The following is a 13,371-nucleotide window of genomic DNA, read 5'->3' as shown; positions in this document are numbered from 1 at the left end:
TTTTTATATCAGGCAACATTGGCGAGCACAGCTTGTTTTAATACGAGAGAGTCGCCTCATGGAATGTGAGGAATTCCGTCATTTATTTTCATCCTTGCTCGAAAATTAGAACTCGGAGCATTCCGAGCATACGATTTCAATTAGGGGATCTGTAAAATCCAAACTACACGTAACTGTCAAGCAGACTGCTGTTTTACTAGCATGACTTGACTACTATTCCCGCACATGCACGGGCATAAAGATAACTCCAGATCAAGTGTGTTTTAAGCTTACATACGCTACTCGATCAAGCAAATGCGCATGAACCACACACCCAAAAACCTCATCATAATATTCACACTCTTTAGCGGAGGTTAGGTTAGGAGCCAGTTGTTGAGAGCAAGCCATAGATGGGCTCTAAGAGCTGGAGCAGTCAGCAGGATGACATGTGCTAGATCTGCGTTCTTGTGGGGCTTGCGTTTGACTTGCCACCAAACCGTGACACAAAATAATCAAACAGATTGTCGAGATGCAAAGTCCTATCATTCGTGTGAGCGGCACACTTCCTGTGATTATGGTATTGATTAGGGATGGACAAACATCTTTTTGACATACATTTGATGTCAAACGTTTTCATTCTACCACAAAAATGAAGGAAATGGCCTCACTGTTCCAATACTTTTACAGAGGGCCTGAACTAACCTTATGAAATTGATTAATTACAGAAACGAGGCTACAAAACCAAACTCATGTTGACATGTGTAACAGCAAAACAAACAAAAAGCCATTTGCGGTGTTGAGTAATGTTGCAGGTAATAGGACATCTTTACGAGTTAAGCAATGTTGGGGCCTCTAATTGAGTCAAGTTTATCAGCCGTTCGGTCTGATTAGTAAAATGAGTTTTAGTTTTTGTGTAAATAAATTCCTTCTCTGGTCTAGATCAGGCAAGTTCCAAAATGTTGCCCATAAATAGTGTCATCCGCTTAATTGTAGAGACAGAGTTTAATTTGGCACTTATTGACCTGCAGCAAAGACTGGGGTGACCACAGTAGAAAGGAGTTTCTCATCATGCGCTTGTCAGGTTTTTGTTTGGCCGTCTTTTTTTTACCACATCAACACAGTTTGTGGGAATTACTCAAAAAGTCAAACTGATGTCATTTATATTTCAAGGCCTGGGTGGGACTTAATTTCTTGAATTTCAAATAAAGAAAACAGAAGTTATCAAGTTTGGTCCCAATGGCCCTTGTACATCCCGCCCTCCTGACTTGGGCGCCCTGGCACCTTAACTAAAGTCAGCAGTCTTGAACTTGGGTTTTAATTTGGACTGACATATTGGTGCTGTTGTTAAATCCAGCTTTTTTCATTTTATGCTGCTGGCTAGGGTCAAGCTTCTCCTTTCTCAATGGAACTTAAAAACAGCGTCTGTTACATCCTGCCTGGATTACTGTGATGTCGCCTACTGGAGCTCGTAGGAGGGAGCTCATAACTCCAATCCTGGCATCCTCTCACTGGCTCCCCGTACATTTTTTTTTAAAGATAATTCGAGTTGTTTTCAAATCTTGTCTCGAGTATCAAAATGGAATAGTTAACACCTGGATAATAATTTCTTGAATTCAAAAAGTCATTTCCAAATTTGAATGTAGCCAACCTAAATTTATGACTTAGAGCATTTTGATTATCGTTAGGTTAAATCAAATCATCTGGCGATATATTCCTATTTTAGCAGTTGGTTGAAAAAAAATCCCAAAGTATATTTAAAATTTTATGTATATAATATATGAATTGAAAACCGTTACTCATGCTGTTTTTTTAAATGTTATTTCATTAACTAATATTAATTATAAAAGCTCCAATTAAATAGATTTATGTTTTGATTGAGTCCTATCACTATGTCTCGTGCGTCTTAAATATTGTGCGTGCATGAAAATTAACTTTGGGCGTTTCAATTTCTAATGTAAGTAAATATTTTGTATTTTTTGGGGTATTTAAAATAACGTGTCACAGTGCTTTCGGTGCATTTTGATAAATTTACTTGAGCAATATCGTGATAATGTTGATAATTATGGTACAAAATTTTCATAGTTTTATTCTGTACTACAGAGAAATATTAGCAAACTGTTTTTGTTTTACTTCAAAATATGTTCAATATATACCGGAACTAGGTTCTTATCTTTTACGTAGCACCAATTTGATGTCTGCATTTGAGAATATAATATTAATTGACCAGCGATTATTCTGTTTTTCGAAATTATGAATCTTCAGGTTGCTATGTCTATTGGAAACAAATATTTACTTTTTAACATCCTAGGATGTACTGAACTGCAAATTGTCAGACTAATGAGATTATTTATTTGAATCTTTGATACCATGTTTCTCTCTATCTATTTTAATTGGCAGGGTCAGGAGAGGGATGCGGGAAAATCATTCAGCGATTCCCCAAGAAGGACTGGGAGGGGACAGCCTTCCCTCAGGGGGTGGAGATGGTGAGTCTCATAAACTAATTGATTTTTGTTGTTGTTGTTGTGTGGCAGACATGCATCAGAATATGTTATTGCTGCCTAACACATATTCCACAAACACAGTATTAATCAGAATGATGTGTTTATTCTAGTGGGGGCCCATTCAACATATTACTGTATATTATAAAGAACATTTTTTGGGTTGACTTGTGACTTCCCCTTTAATGGACAACGGAATTTCCTGCCACATTCATCATGAACTGTTTACTGAAAAGCTCTTCCTGTGCTGACTAATTAGCAAGCTCTTGTCATTTTTTGCATAATTGACCCTCTCAGCCTTGTCTTTGGTGACATTAAGCTTTTCTTAGTTGCTTCTTCCATTTCTGGAAAGCCACTGGGGTGTTTGTGACAGGGGGTCTATTGCCCATATTGCAAGGACATTCCAATGGAGCAACACAAAAACCTCTCAATCTCCCTCACAGCAATTTCTTTTAACTCTATCTTTCTGCAAAGGATGTCGTCTGTCTTATATCAATTTTGTTAATTTGTCTTGGCTGCAGCACATTGGTAAGCTCAGTGGTCTTGGCAGTAAAGGAGCAAAAACCACATGATGACTTGGAAGTGCTGATCATGATATACTGCCGTAGCGTATTGGTAATTCTTTATATTACCACCCACAATGTGTCTATGTTAAATTTACTCTTAAACACTGTGGTATGTACGCATGGTTGCTTTTGGTTTGAGAACAAAGGGGTAACAAGTCTGTAAATGTCAATGTAAAAACTGCTAGTGTAGAGTAAATACTCAAGAGACAACGCTTCTTTCAGTTTCAGTTCAGCTTAGTTTCATTTTATTCAAGCATTTTCACTCTAGGTCATTCACTCCAAAATCATAATTACATGTTGTCGGAAAGGGAACATCAGCTGAAACTCTTACAGTGGGCTGAAGACATGTTTGGTTTGTGAGCGCAGTTGTAGTCATTACACTTACACTTAAATCTTCTTAAGTATGACAATTAATTTGTATGCTTTTGTGGTCTTTAACAAGACAACTATGCCAAAACAAAATCTTACAAATTTTAGAAATAGTTGCAATGTTAAAATAAAGATTACAAACACAGTCAGAAGATGCATTTTTGCCAAATCTTTCTATTCAATGTTCGGCCCTAGAAATAAATAAACAGCGACATTTCTTTGCAAAGGAAATTGCAAAAATGATAACTAACTAAGTTTGGTGAGCCACATTCATTTTATGAAAAGGAAAAAAATAGAAGATTTTCCAAGATACACATTTTGTGCTGCTCAGCAAGCTCAGTCTTGACCGTTTCTATGATTCATGAAATGACTGACCATTAGATTGTCCAATGATTGCATCAACAGTGACTGAAAAGCTAGCCAATCACAGTACAGCCCAACCATGCACCAACCATGATATTATAAGATTGTTAACAGAACCCCTTCAGCTTTCTATCGCCGACTCCCTGTCTGGAACAGTGTCGCTCTCTTGTTGTTAACCCCACCACCCTGTCTCGTGCGTCTGGTGTTTTGAGTTTGGGGAATGTCAGAGATCACAACCTGAGGTATTTGGTTCAAGAGCTACGTGATGTAGAGAAGAACAGCAGGTGTTGAGGCCAACAAGTTGCATAATAAAAGTCAGTCGCTAAGCCAAGAGCGCACACCATCAAGCATTCTTTCAAATCTCACTAGATAAGGCTAATTGTAGCCATACACTGTTGTGCTTGGATGGAGCCTTCAATCGCTGATAAAAGAGATGGCCCACAATTATAATAAGCTGTAGCTGAATTGCTGCCTGTGTGTGAATGTGGTCAAAGAGATACCACGGCCCTTGTTTATGCAGTGGGATTCATGAGGCAATTGAGGTCAAGTGAGGCAGTTGTTTCAACATAAATAGACAAGTTGTGAGTGGGTGCGGTGAGCAGCGTGCAGGGTCTCTCAATCCAAGCCAAGAAGTATGTGGAGGTCTGGTTGTGAGTTAATTTTTGCTGACTATCTGAGTTTAAAAAAATGCTAAAATATTAAGGAAGCACTTATCCCTCTCTTTTTTTCTTTTTAGACCGATTAGGAGTACAATTATCGGTACTCGCCGATTCAGAGTACCAATACTAATATGAAAATTTATTGTAATCAATTATTTTTCCAAAAATATTTCACTTACATTTTCACTTAAATTTAGCCTGTAACACAAGGCGTTTCATTTATATCCTTCTGAACACTAGGGGAAGTATATAAAAGATTAAAAAAATTAAATCAGATTATTCACATTTTAGAATTTTGATTAATCACTTAATCAAAAAAAGCTTTTTTATCTATATTTTTTTTCCCCCGCCAAATTTGAGGAGCACCGGTTATGTGTTAATTCTTTTGACATTTAATGTTATTAGGACATCTTCAACATTTTTTGATCCACTGCACACGCTCATCCTCCCCTTTTCAGTTTATTACTTGCATAATTTAAAATGGGAAAAAATGACCCCAATATTTTGACATGAACAAATATTCTAAATGTGATACGCAAACATTCATTAAATGCTTTACTTTAATGCATGAAATTATGTTTATTGCTTAAACACAACCTGTGCTACCTTAAACGTAGCCATCCGCTGTCACGCTAAAGGCTAATATGGTCAAAATTGATAGTGCGATTAATCTGCGTTAATTCATGATTAATGCGATCTTTTTTGGTGATTAATTAATCAATTAACGCTCTAACTTTGACAGCACTAGTAAAAAGATGCAAGACAGCTTCTTCAAAATACCACAAGCACAGCGTGTCACCTGCCTGACTTTCTGCGCAAGAGCCGGGAGCAAGAGGGCGGTAGCGTAAGCTGTATTGCCTGTAGTCAGCGACGGGGCTCAAGAAACCCGGTGCATGCCAAAAAAAAGTTCATTCATTTTCCAGACCATGATATCAGTGTGTTGTATTAGAGCGGTATCGGTACATCTTATTCAAAATAAGTTTTTCCACAAAAATTAGTTCAATTAATTTTAGGTTTGGATTAAGCGGTTCAGAGGATGGATGGATGGATTGATCGACTTTGTCCACCTTCAAAGTCCAGCGCTGGCCTTTAATTCACTCTGGGTGATAAACCATGTTGGCTCTGCTCTCTGAGAATCATCTCTCAAGTATCCTGTGGATGTTTCGCCACGTTTAAATATAGAAACATGGCCACATGTTTCCCTAAATCTATTAGTTTAGTGTTTCCAGATGTCAGTTGAGGACCTGCACATTGTTTTTATAAGCTTGTGGGTGTGTTAATTTATTTTGTTTTCTTTTTCACTAAGTTGAACCTGCATTGCTTCTTCATTATGCTTCAGCCTACACTTAAATTGAGACATAATGTAATCTGGAGTTCACAGAGCGCATTGGTTCCTATAGTCAGTAGTGCACATAACTCCAGTTATTATTATTTTTTATTATATATATATTTTTTTAGATAAAACAAAATGTACATGAAGAGAATTAAATAGTTGGATAACAGGCTGAATGTGATTCATGTGTTCTTGTCATTATTTCCTAGTGAGTTCAAGGATCAAGGACAGAAAATAGGGTTTCTTCTATACATTATACCCTCCTACTATTGGTTCGTGTGTGACAATGTTTGGTTGAGTGCCAAATGACAAGAATTCCATCTTTGAAGCTTTGTGAAGATCATAGTGTTTAGCGGATCCACTCAGTAATTTGCATTTTGGTTGTATTCTGTTCTGGTATGTTGACCATTATTAGTTGCAGATTGTCTATGCTCCGTGAAAAAAGAAAATGAGTCATTTACAAACAAGAAACACATCTGGTGAAAACAGTGCATGGAGCTGAGCACGAAAAGCATTTTGTGGTCACAACCGACCCCCAGCAAACTAAATAACCACAGATGAGGAATGCACCAAAAAAAAGCGTTTACAACTCGTGCGCACAAAAATGTGTTTCTAATCTTTTCAGGCAAGTGATGATAGGAACCAGATCAAATCCTCATCTGTTATGGATGAGCCATGTCTTTCGATGGAGGTCAGTCAGTATATTTCCATCACATTGTACTCTGTAAAAGGATGTTCGGGAGGCTGTGAGATCGTAACTCGAGTAATTCAATTTGGAAAATTGTTGAAGTAAAATCTCTGCCTCAAAGCTTTGTATAGGATCCATATTTCCACCCAGACTAAAGTTATGCAACCGTACACAATTTCCCGGGCAAAAATACGTTGGCGCAATGGAGGCGAGCCAGGAGAAAAGTGTCCGTAAAAGAAAGTGTTTGGGGTCATTTGATTAAAAAAAAAAGATGAATTGCAATGTGTCCACTTTAACGCTCGCCAACACAAGGACACATATCGATGTTAGTTGATTTGATATAGCCTGTATCACTAGTTAATGGTTAAGGATATGTGTACAAGTGCACTTTTGATAGCTTCATTGAACAAACAGTAAAAAATAAAAAAAAAAACACACACACACTTAATATGCACCTTTATACACCAGCTGCCGATGGCGGTAAGTCACACCAAGTTAAAGTACTCTAGGTTTGCCAGTTAACAGCTGGGCAACCCATTAAGGCCTAAAGCGCCTGGCAAAACATGCCTCTAAAACCTATGGGTGAATTTTGAGTCACTCCCGAAAACCTGAAGTTTTCCTGGAAATTCGACAATATTAAAAATAATTGATATCTCAGCTCCTGAAGCAGAAGCATAATCCCCAAAACATTTTAGCGCTTACACTTGTGGCGTTTACAGAAACCTTCAATATATACATTTTAAAAATCAACAAACAAATGTCGCATTTGCGGGTGTACAACACAATATATTTACTTTCAACACTGGAGCACATTTGGAATAAACTCGGGGTGTAGGGGGGGATTATTCGTCGTCCATTCAGTTATAAAGCTGTCAAAATTTTCAACATCCTCATTGTCTACAAACATATTTCTTAACAGTATGTCACTGTCGACTCGTTACACTGATTGAAATTCCTCCTGCACCTTCGTCAATGGCGTCCCGCAAATCTGCGTCAACCATAAACGCTTGGATAAAATTCCAGCACATGCTATGAGGCCCACGTCACCCTCTCGTGCATATTCTGATGCATTTCATCGGCGAAGAAACCAAGGCTCCCGGCCTTAATGGGTTAAATCTATACACTCTTCAGTCACAGATGTATGGACGGCGACCAAGTGGACAAAAATAACTGCTCCTCACATGTATGTTATTATGTTCGACAATACAAACTCATTTTCAAAAATTCAATTAATCGAATGGTAGAATTCTTGATTTAAAAAATGTTTTTGATAGCTGCAGCCATTGAATTAAGAACCACGAAAACATGTCTGAATGCTTCTCCGTTTGAGACTCATTTTATTGTGAAGTTGTTTATTTTCCTAAAACAAACATTATAGTTAGCTTTGGATTGGGTACAAATCCCAAGGGGTAACGGTACTGTGCATGTGCCACATGCTCTACAGTTGAACTACATAGCTGTTTATGTTTGTGCTTAGCTGGCCTTGTGCGCGTGTTTGTATATGTTTTCTGAGTGTCGTCTTGGAAACGACACCTGTGGGGTTAAAATGCCACAGAGTTCAGTGTTAAAACATGAGGGTAAATCTTTTACATGTAGCCTGCAGACATTGTTCAATCAGCAGACTCATTCCTGCTGTCTACACTGGGGTCATGTTTACCTGCAGCAGAACGTATGAAAAACTGAAATGGATAGATGGCGGGGGACAGGGGGAAAGATTTTTTCCCTGTAGTTATTTTTGATTGATGCAAATATTTTTAACTTTTATCAAGACTTTTCTTAGGTCCAAGTTTTTATTTGTTAAATTTTGTCTCGCCGTTTAGCAGAACAAAACAGTGGCCTGGAGTTTGACATTGACCCTTCATAACTAAAGAGACTCATTGATTCAGAAACACTGACCTTCTTTCCATTTGTCGCGCATTCCCCCCTCCTTGACACATTTGTTTTTGTTTGTTTTCACTGCAACCTTTTCAAACGGTGTTGCCTGTTTCAAAGTGCAAGTCTCAGCCTCACGTTGCCAAGTCCTCATCTTGGGCCTGAGGACGAGATGCTGCAGTGGTGAAGAATCGCGATCCTGTAGCAGCCCAATCAAGCACACTTTATGTGGTGTGGGTTTCTACATACCATTTGTGAACTGCCACAGTAAATTGAGTCACATTGACCTATTTTTTAAAATGAGGTTTTGGCATAATCATAAAAGAGAATGAGCACAGTTTTCCAATGGTATCTCATGACATCTATTGCGCTGCACTAACATCATTACTGCTCATTACGTCATTACCACAGATATAGGTAGATACGACACGCCCACCTTGAGCTACATGCCAACGGCAACCCTATACTGTAAGCTTGGAGACTCAGGGGCGGTGGTCACACATGGTCGTGGTTGCAAGGTGGTCTCCAATTGTCATGTCACATGTGCGGCCGACTAAATCATCCGCAAGGGTAGATCTTGTAGTTAAGCTGTATAAACACCCTTTGCTTGCACAAACCGCAGCGAATCAATTGTGTACTGTGTTGTTTACCTAATTATAATTGGAATGAGGGGAGCCGTTTCGATTAGCTGGGAGTCTGCTAAATTCCATCCCACAATGGTGTTAAACAGGGGTGGGCACACTCTGTCCTCAATGGACGGAGTCCTGCATGTTATGGATGTTTCCCTTCTCCAACACAGCTGATATATGATCAGTTCATCAGCAAGGTCTGCATAAGCCTGCTAACGATCCTGGTGATTGGAATGAGCTGCATTGGAGCAGGGAAACATCCAAAACCTGCAGACTCCGGCCCTCGAAGATCGAGTTTGCCCACCATTGGTGTAAACCCTTTTTTTTTTTCTTCACTGGCCATCATCCTCTTCCGTACAACCTAGCTTGTTCGTCTAATGAAAAAAGTAGGGATATGAAAATATTTAAAATTTCTCTAGAAGGCCAGCTTCTTACTATAAAGGAATTTGACTGTAAACGGTTGTGTAATTTCTAAAACGTTGACCCATTGTTTAATGAGGATCGTGGCTCACACTTCCGGGAAGGACGCTGATGTTATCCCGAAAACTTGCACGCTGCTAGCTGAATAAAAAAAAAGAAAAAGAAAATGAAGCACACGTTTCACATTTGGTGACGGTTATGCGAGTTCTGTAAATTATATTTATACTTTTCAAGATTTGTTTTCAGCATGACTAGGCAAAGGTCAGGGTCAGTTCGGTAGGGAAGGAATCTCTCTTAGTACTGCAAGCAAATCATTCCTCTGGCCTTGTTCTCTTTGCAGCTTCATTATGACAAACCTTAATGGCATTGTTCATCTTCAGCCACATGATTAGTCACTCATACTCCCCGCCATGTCGCCGACTCAAGAAAGAATGTAGCAAATTTTTATCACCTGATGCTTTGAGTCACGTCACCATAGTTTGACATGTCGCATTGCACGTCTGTCTCATGATGTTTGTAAAACATTCCGAGAAAATCTAAACAGTGCATTCCACATAGCAGGATGCTGTCCTGGCCAGTGGGGGAACAGGATCATGTGTTTGTCAGGAAGACCATCACATGAGTAATCAATGCTTTATGTGCCCTAGTGATGCTAAACACACCAGGAAACAAAGCTGGAGCTGCCAAGCAAGCAGTACTTTCCATGCTGAAAAGTGCTGTATGATCACCCGGAAATGGGACAGGATGAATTGAAGCCGCAGGAAAACTGAAGAGCAAAGCGAATAGCATCTTGAAGTAATTGAAACACTACTTGGCTACAACCAGTAGAGGCACTGTTAATTCACCCTCAACTAGTAGTTGAAGGTCTAAAGAATAACATGACACTGTGAAGTTGAGCTAGAAGACATCTACGGTACAAGGGTATCTCCTCAGGGCAGCCTTTTTCACTTCAATACAACACTGGAGTTATTTCAAATGCCAAAACCATCTGAGAGACAGATTCTTGGGTTGGCTCTCCTATATGTGTTGAATCTATCGCGCATCAAACTGCTATAAAGCCTCCTGAGACAGGCGAGTTAATTCTGATTTGCCTTTATGACTAAAATTGGCTTTGCAAGGAATCCATTTATTTATACTGTACATTGTTGCCATATGTCTTATTTTTGCTGCCAACGTTTTCTTTTGCGCAATTTATTGTAAGCCACTCGATCATCCTTCTGACCATCAAGCTCTTTAAAGCACATATTTAAAGAGATGACTTTTTGGCATATATTATCCTGAATCCCGAAAGATGTGTTTAAAAAGTATTAATATTGACCTGGATGAGATGTTTGAGATTCTTTTTGGGAAAAATATCCAGACCCTTTTGGACGAGCCTTAGTGTCTGACAGCATAATCACATGGTGTAGCAATATATTATATCAATTGTTGACATTTTTAGTTCTCTTGGTTAGACTGTAGGGCACTTAGTTAGGATGGAAGCGTTATGAGGTTGTCAAACCTTTGACAAACAGCAAAGCATTTGAAGGATCTTTAAGGTTACTGGCTTCCTTTTGGCTATATGACGAAATATACGTTCATATTTGCCAAATGCTGTCACTGTCTCAATAATTAGCCCCACTCTGTCACATCAGCGCAAGATTTATCCACCTATATTGTAGCAAATGATCACATCAGGCATTTTCGGGCAGTTGGTGTGAAACCAGAAGCTTCCTACTTGGCATATACAGTGTATGCTATCATATGAGTACCAGGATTACCAAGAAAGAGCAGTCTTGCTTTCTATGAAAACCCTTGAGTCATTGGTCACTTGGAAGCTTGAAGCACCATCAAATCAACTATAAACCATGTGGTACCAGACAAAGCACATGACTTGAAGAGTAAAACTTTGTGGAGAGATGCAGGGCACAGTTAAAGGAAGATATCAGGGCACCAGATTCACTTTATTTTATTTTTTTTATTGGGAGCACAGTAGCCCTTGGCCTGAAATTTTAGGGGCGCATGTAGGAAAATTAGGGGTTCACAGTAAATTGACTTGTGAAGTAAATATTCACATTTCCAGTCATTTTCACTAAATAGGCTGAGGTTTGGAGCAGAAGTTGGTTAACAACAAAAAAGTATTCAAGAATAAAATGTATTTATGTGTTTAAATAAGCACATTTACCGGTCTCACATGTGTAAGTAGAGGAAAAATGTACTGACACTGTCTCAAATTTTTGGGGCAAAATTTTATAACCCACTGCAAATTACATTTATTTTTATAAAAAAAAATTCAAATATGAAAACTTTTTACCTCTATTTTTGCATCACAAAACTGTTGCACAACCTCTTATAGTAATTGTTTGTGTTGCGTTTTTATTTTAAGCCATTATTATGTGTTTAACATGTGCGCACCCTCCGTTGTTCATTTGGGAAGCCCGGAGCAGCTGTGAAATAATTAAGGGCTTACCTGTGAAATGTCCTGTTGTTGTTTTTGTTTTGTTTTGTTTTATTTTATATTATTTATTAGACTGATCATACTCTGTGTAGTCCTACGGCTAAACCTCCCCAATTGGTGACTCAAATCATTTAATTTAATTAAAATGTCGACGGAAGATGACCTGTGATAATTTTCCCACACGATTTGTTGTTACTGAGGACTCATGCATCATGCTGCGTAAAAATAAGTTGTCACAATGGCTGTGAGCCAGAAGCATAGAGTGCATAAAAGACATATGTCAAACATTTGGGATCATTTCACTTAAAAAAAAAATGAGAAAAAAAAGAATACAGTACAAGGCAGCAAAACTATACCTTGACAGCACACGTACAAAGTTAGCTAATTTATTATAGCTTATCACTGCTAGCTAAAAAGTATTGTAGTCGTGCCCCCTCAAATTGTCTAGGAGAGATACAGCCACCGGTGCACTTTCAATAACTTTATTGTTCCAAACGTTAACAAAAAGTTTTTGTTTTTTTATGAGCACCTTCATACATGAGCACCTATAGCCACAAGTGACACGCAGACATTCATCAACATGCAGACTGGCCGATTAATCAATAGGATAATCTACAACATAATCATAATCAATTTTAAAACTGTTAGAGGCTGCATGCAGCCTTATTGTCGTTTCTCATTGAAGCTCTCAAACTAAATTTACTGTATTTCAGGAGATAATTGCATAAAAACGCATAAAAGATTCCGAACAATGCATGTATTTCAGTGGCACAGCTTTAGTGCATTAGGTCACGCCCTATTTCAGTAGTCCTAATGTGGATTAGAGATAAACTGATAATGCAGTTTCTCTTGAAAGATAAACCACTTTGACAGAAATCTTAGCGTGCACTGTTGACTGTGCAGATGAAAGATGAAGATGGACATCATGTGTTTGATAAATCACAAGTGACATCCTTTGTTATCGTTTTAAAACAACACCCCATTTGCTCCTATGGCCACGTGCCGAGGTTGTTCCACAAGTAGTCGGTGCACATTGTATTTCCTTTCCTCTCAGAGGAATAGCTTCTCCTGTCCAGACTAGTCACGGCCACTTATTTTTTGGGGGCAAAAAACAGTTGTTCATCCTAAAAAAAATCAGCATACATAATAGGCTTATTTATACCTCTGACATAGCATTCATGTTTTCACCGGTTTTAGCTGAGCTGATGAGGAGCAGAAGCATTACTGTAGCCTATAGGGAATAAATTAAACGGGACCTCTCTAGGCGACGGAGGAAGCACCTGCTCCATAGCAGGGTCATTATCAGCCGTTATCTTAGTGCGCTGTTGAGGCCGGCGCTCAGCACTCTGACCCAAGGTTTCATTGTACTCTTCTGCAAGCTCAGGATAAAGCTGTTTACCCTTGTCTTTTCATTCATCACTCTTTGAGCTCAGCAGTGTATTTTTGATGTTTTGTGTTCAGATTTTGCACATGGTATTCATAAAAACATGACTTATGTTCTGTTGAAACAGCTCGTATGGGCTTGTGATTGTAACATTAATCTGCAGTAAAATCAGAA

The 13,371-nt window shown here is 38.6% G+C and overlaps 1 protein-coding gene across 1 annotated transcript in view; it reads left to right on the top strand.

The window, feature by feature from the left end:
• The window catches only part of sbf2 (SET binding factor 2), an 83,218-nt gene that overhangs the window by 5,799 nt on the left and 64,048 nt on the right, over window positions 1-13,371 (top strand). Inside the window, exon 2 of the mRNA XM_077564619.1 lies at window positions 2,377-2,462. Within this exon, the coding sequence (XP_077420745.1) occupies window positions 2,377-2,462 (86 nt within the window). The remainder of the gene's footprint in view (window positions 1-2,376; window positions 2,463-13,371) is intronic.

The sequence above is a fragment of the Vanacampus margaritifer genome, chromosome 4 (assembly GCF_051991255.1).
Source record: "Vanacampus margaritifer isolate UIUO_Vmar chromosome 4, RoL_Vmar_1.0, whole genome shotgun sequence".
NCBI lineage: Eukaryota > Metazoa > Chordata > Actinopteri > Syngnathiformes > Syngnathidae > Vanacampus > Vanacampus margaritifer.
The sequence above is the reverse complement of the archived record's forward strand: the minus strand, read 5'-3'. Positions and strand labels throughout refer to the sequence as shown.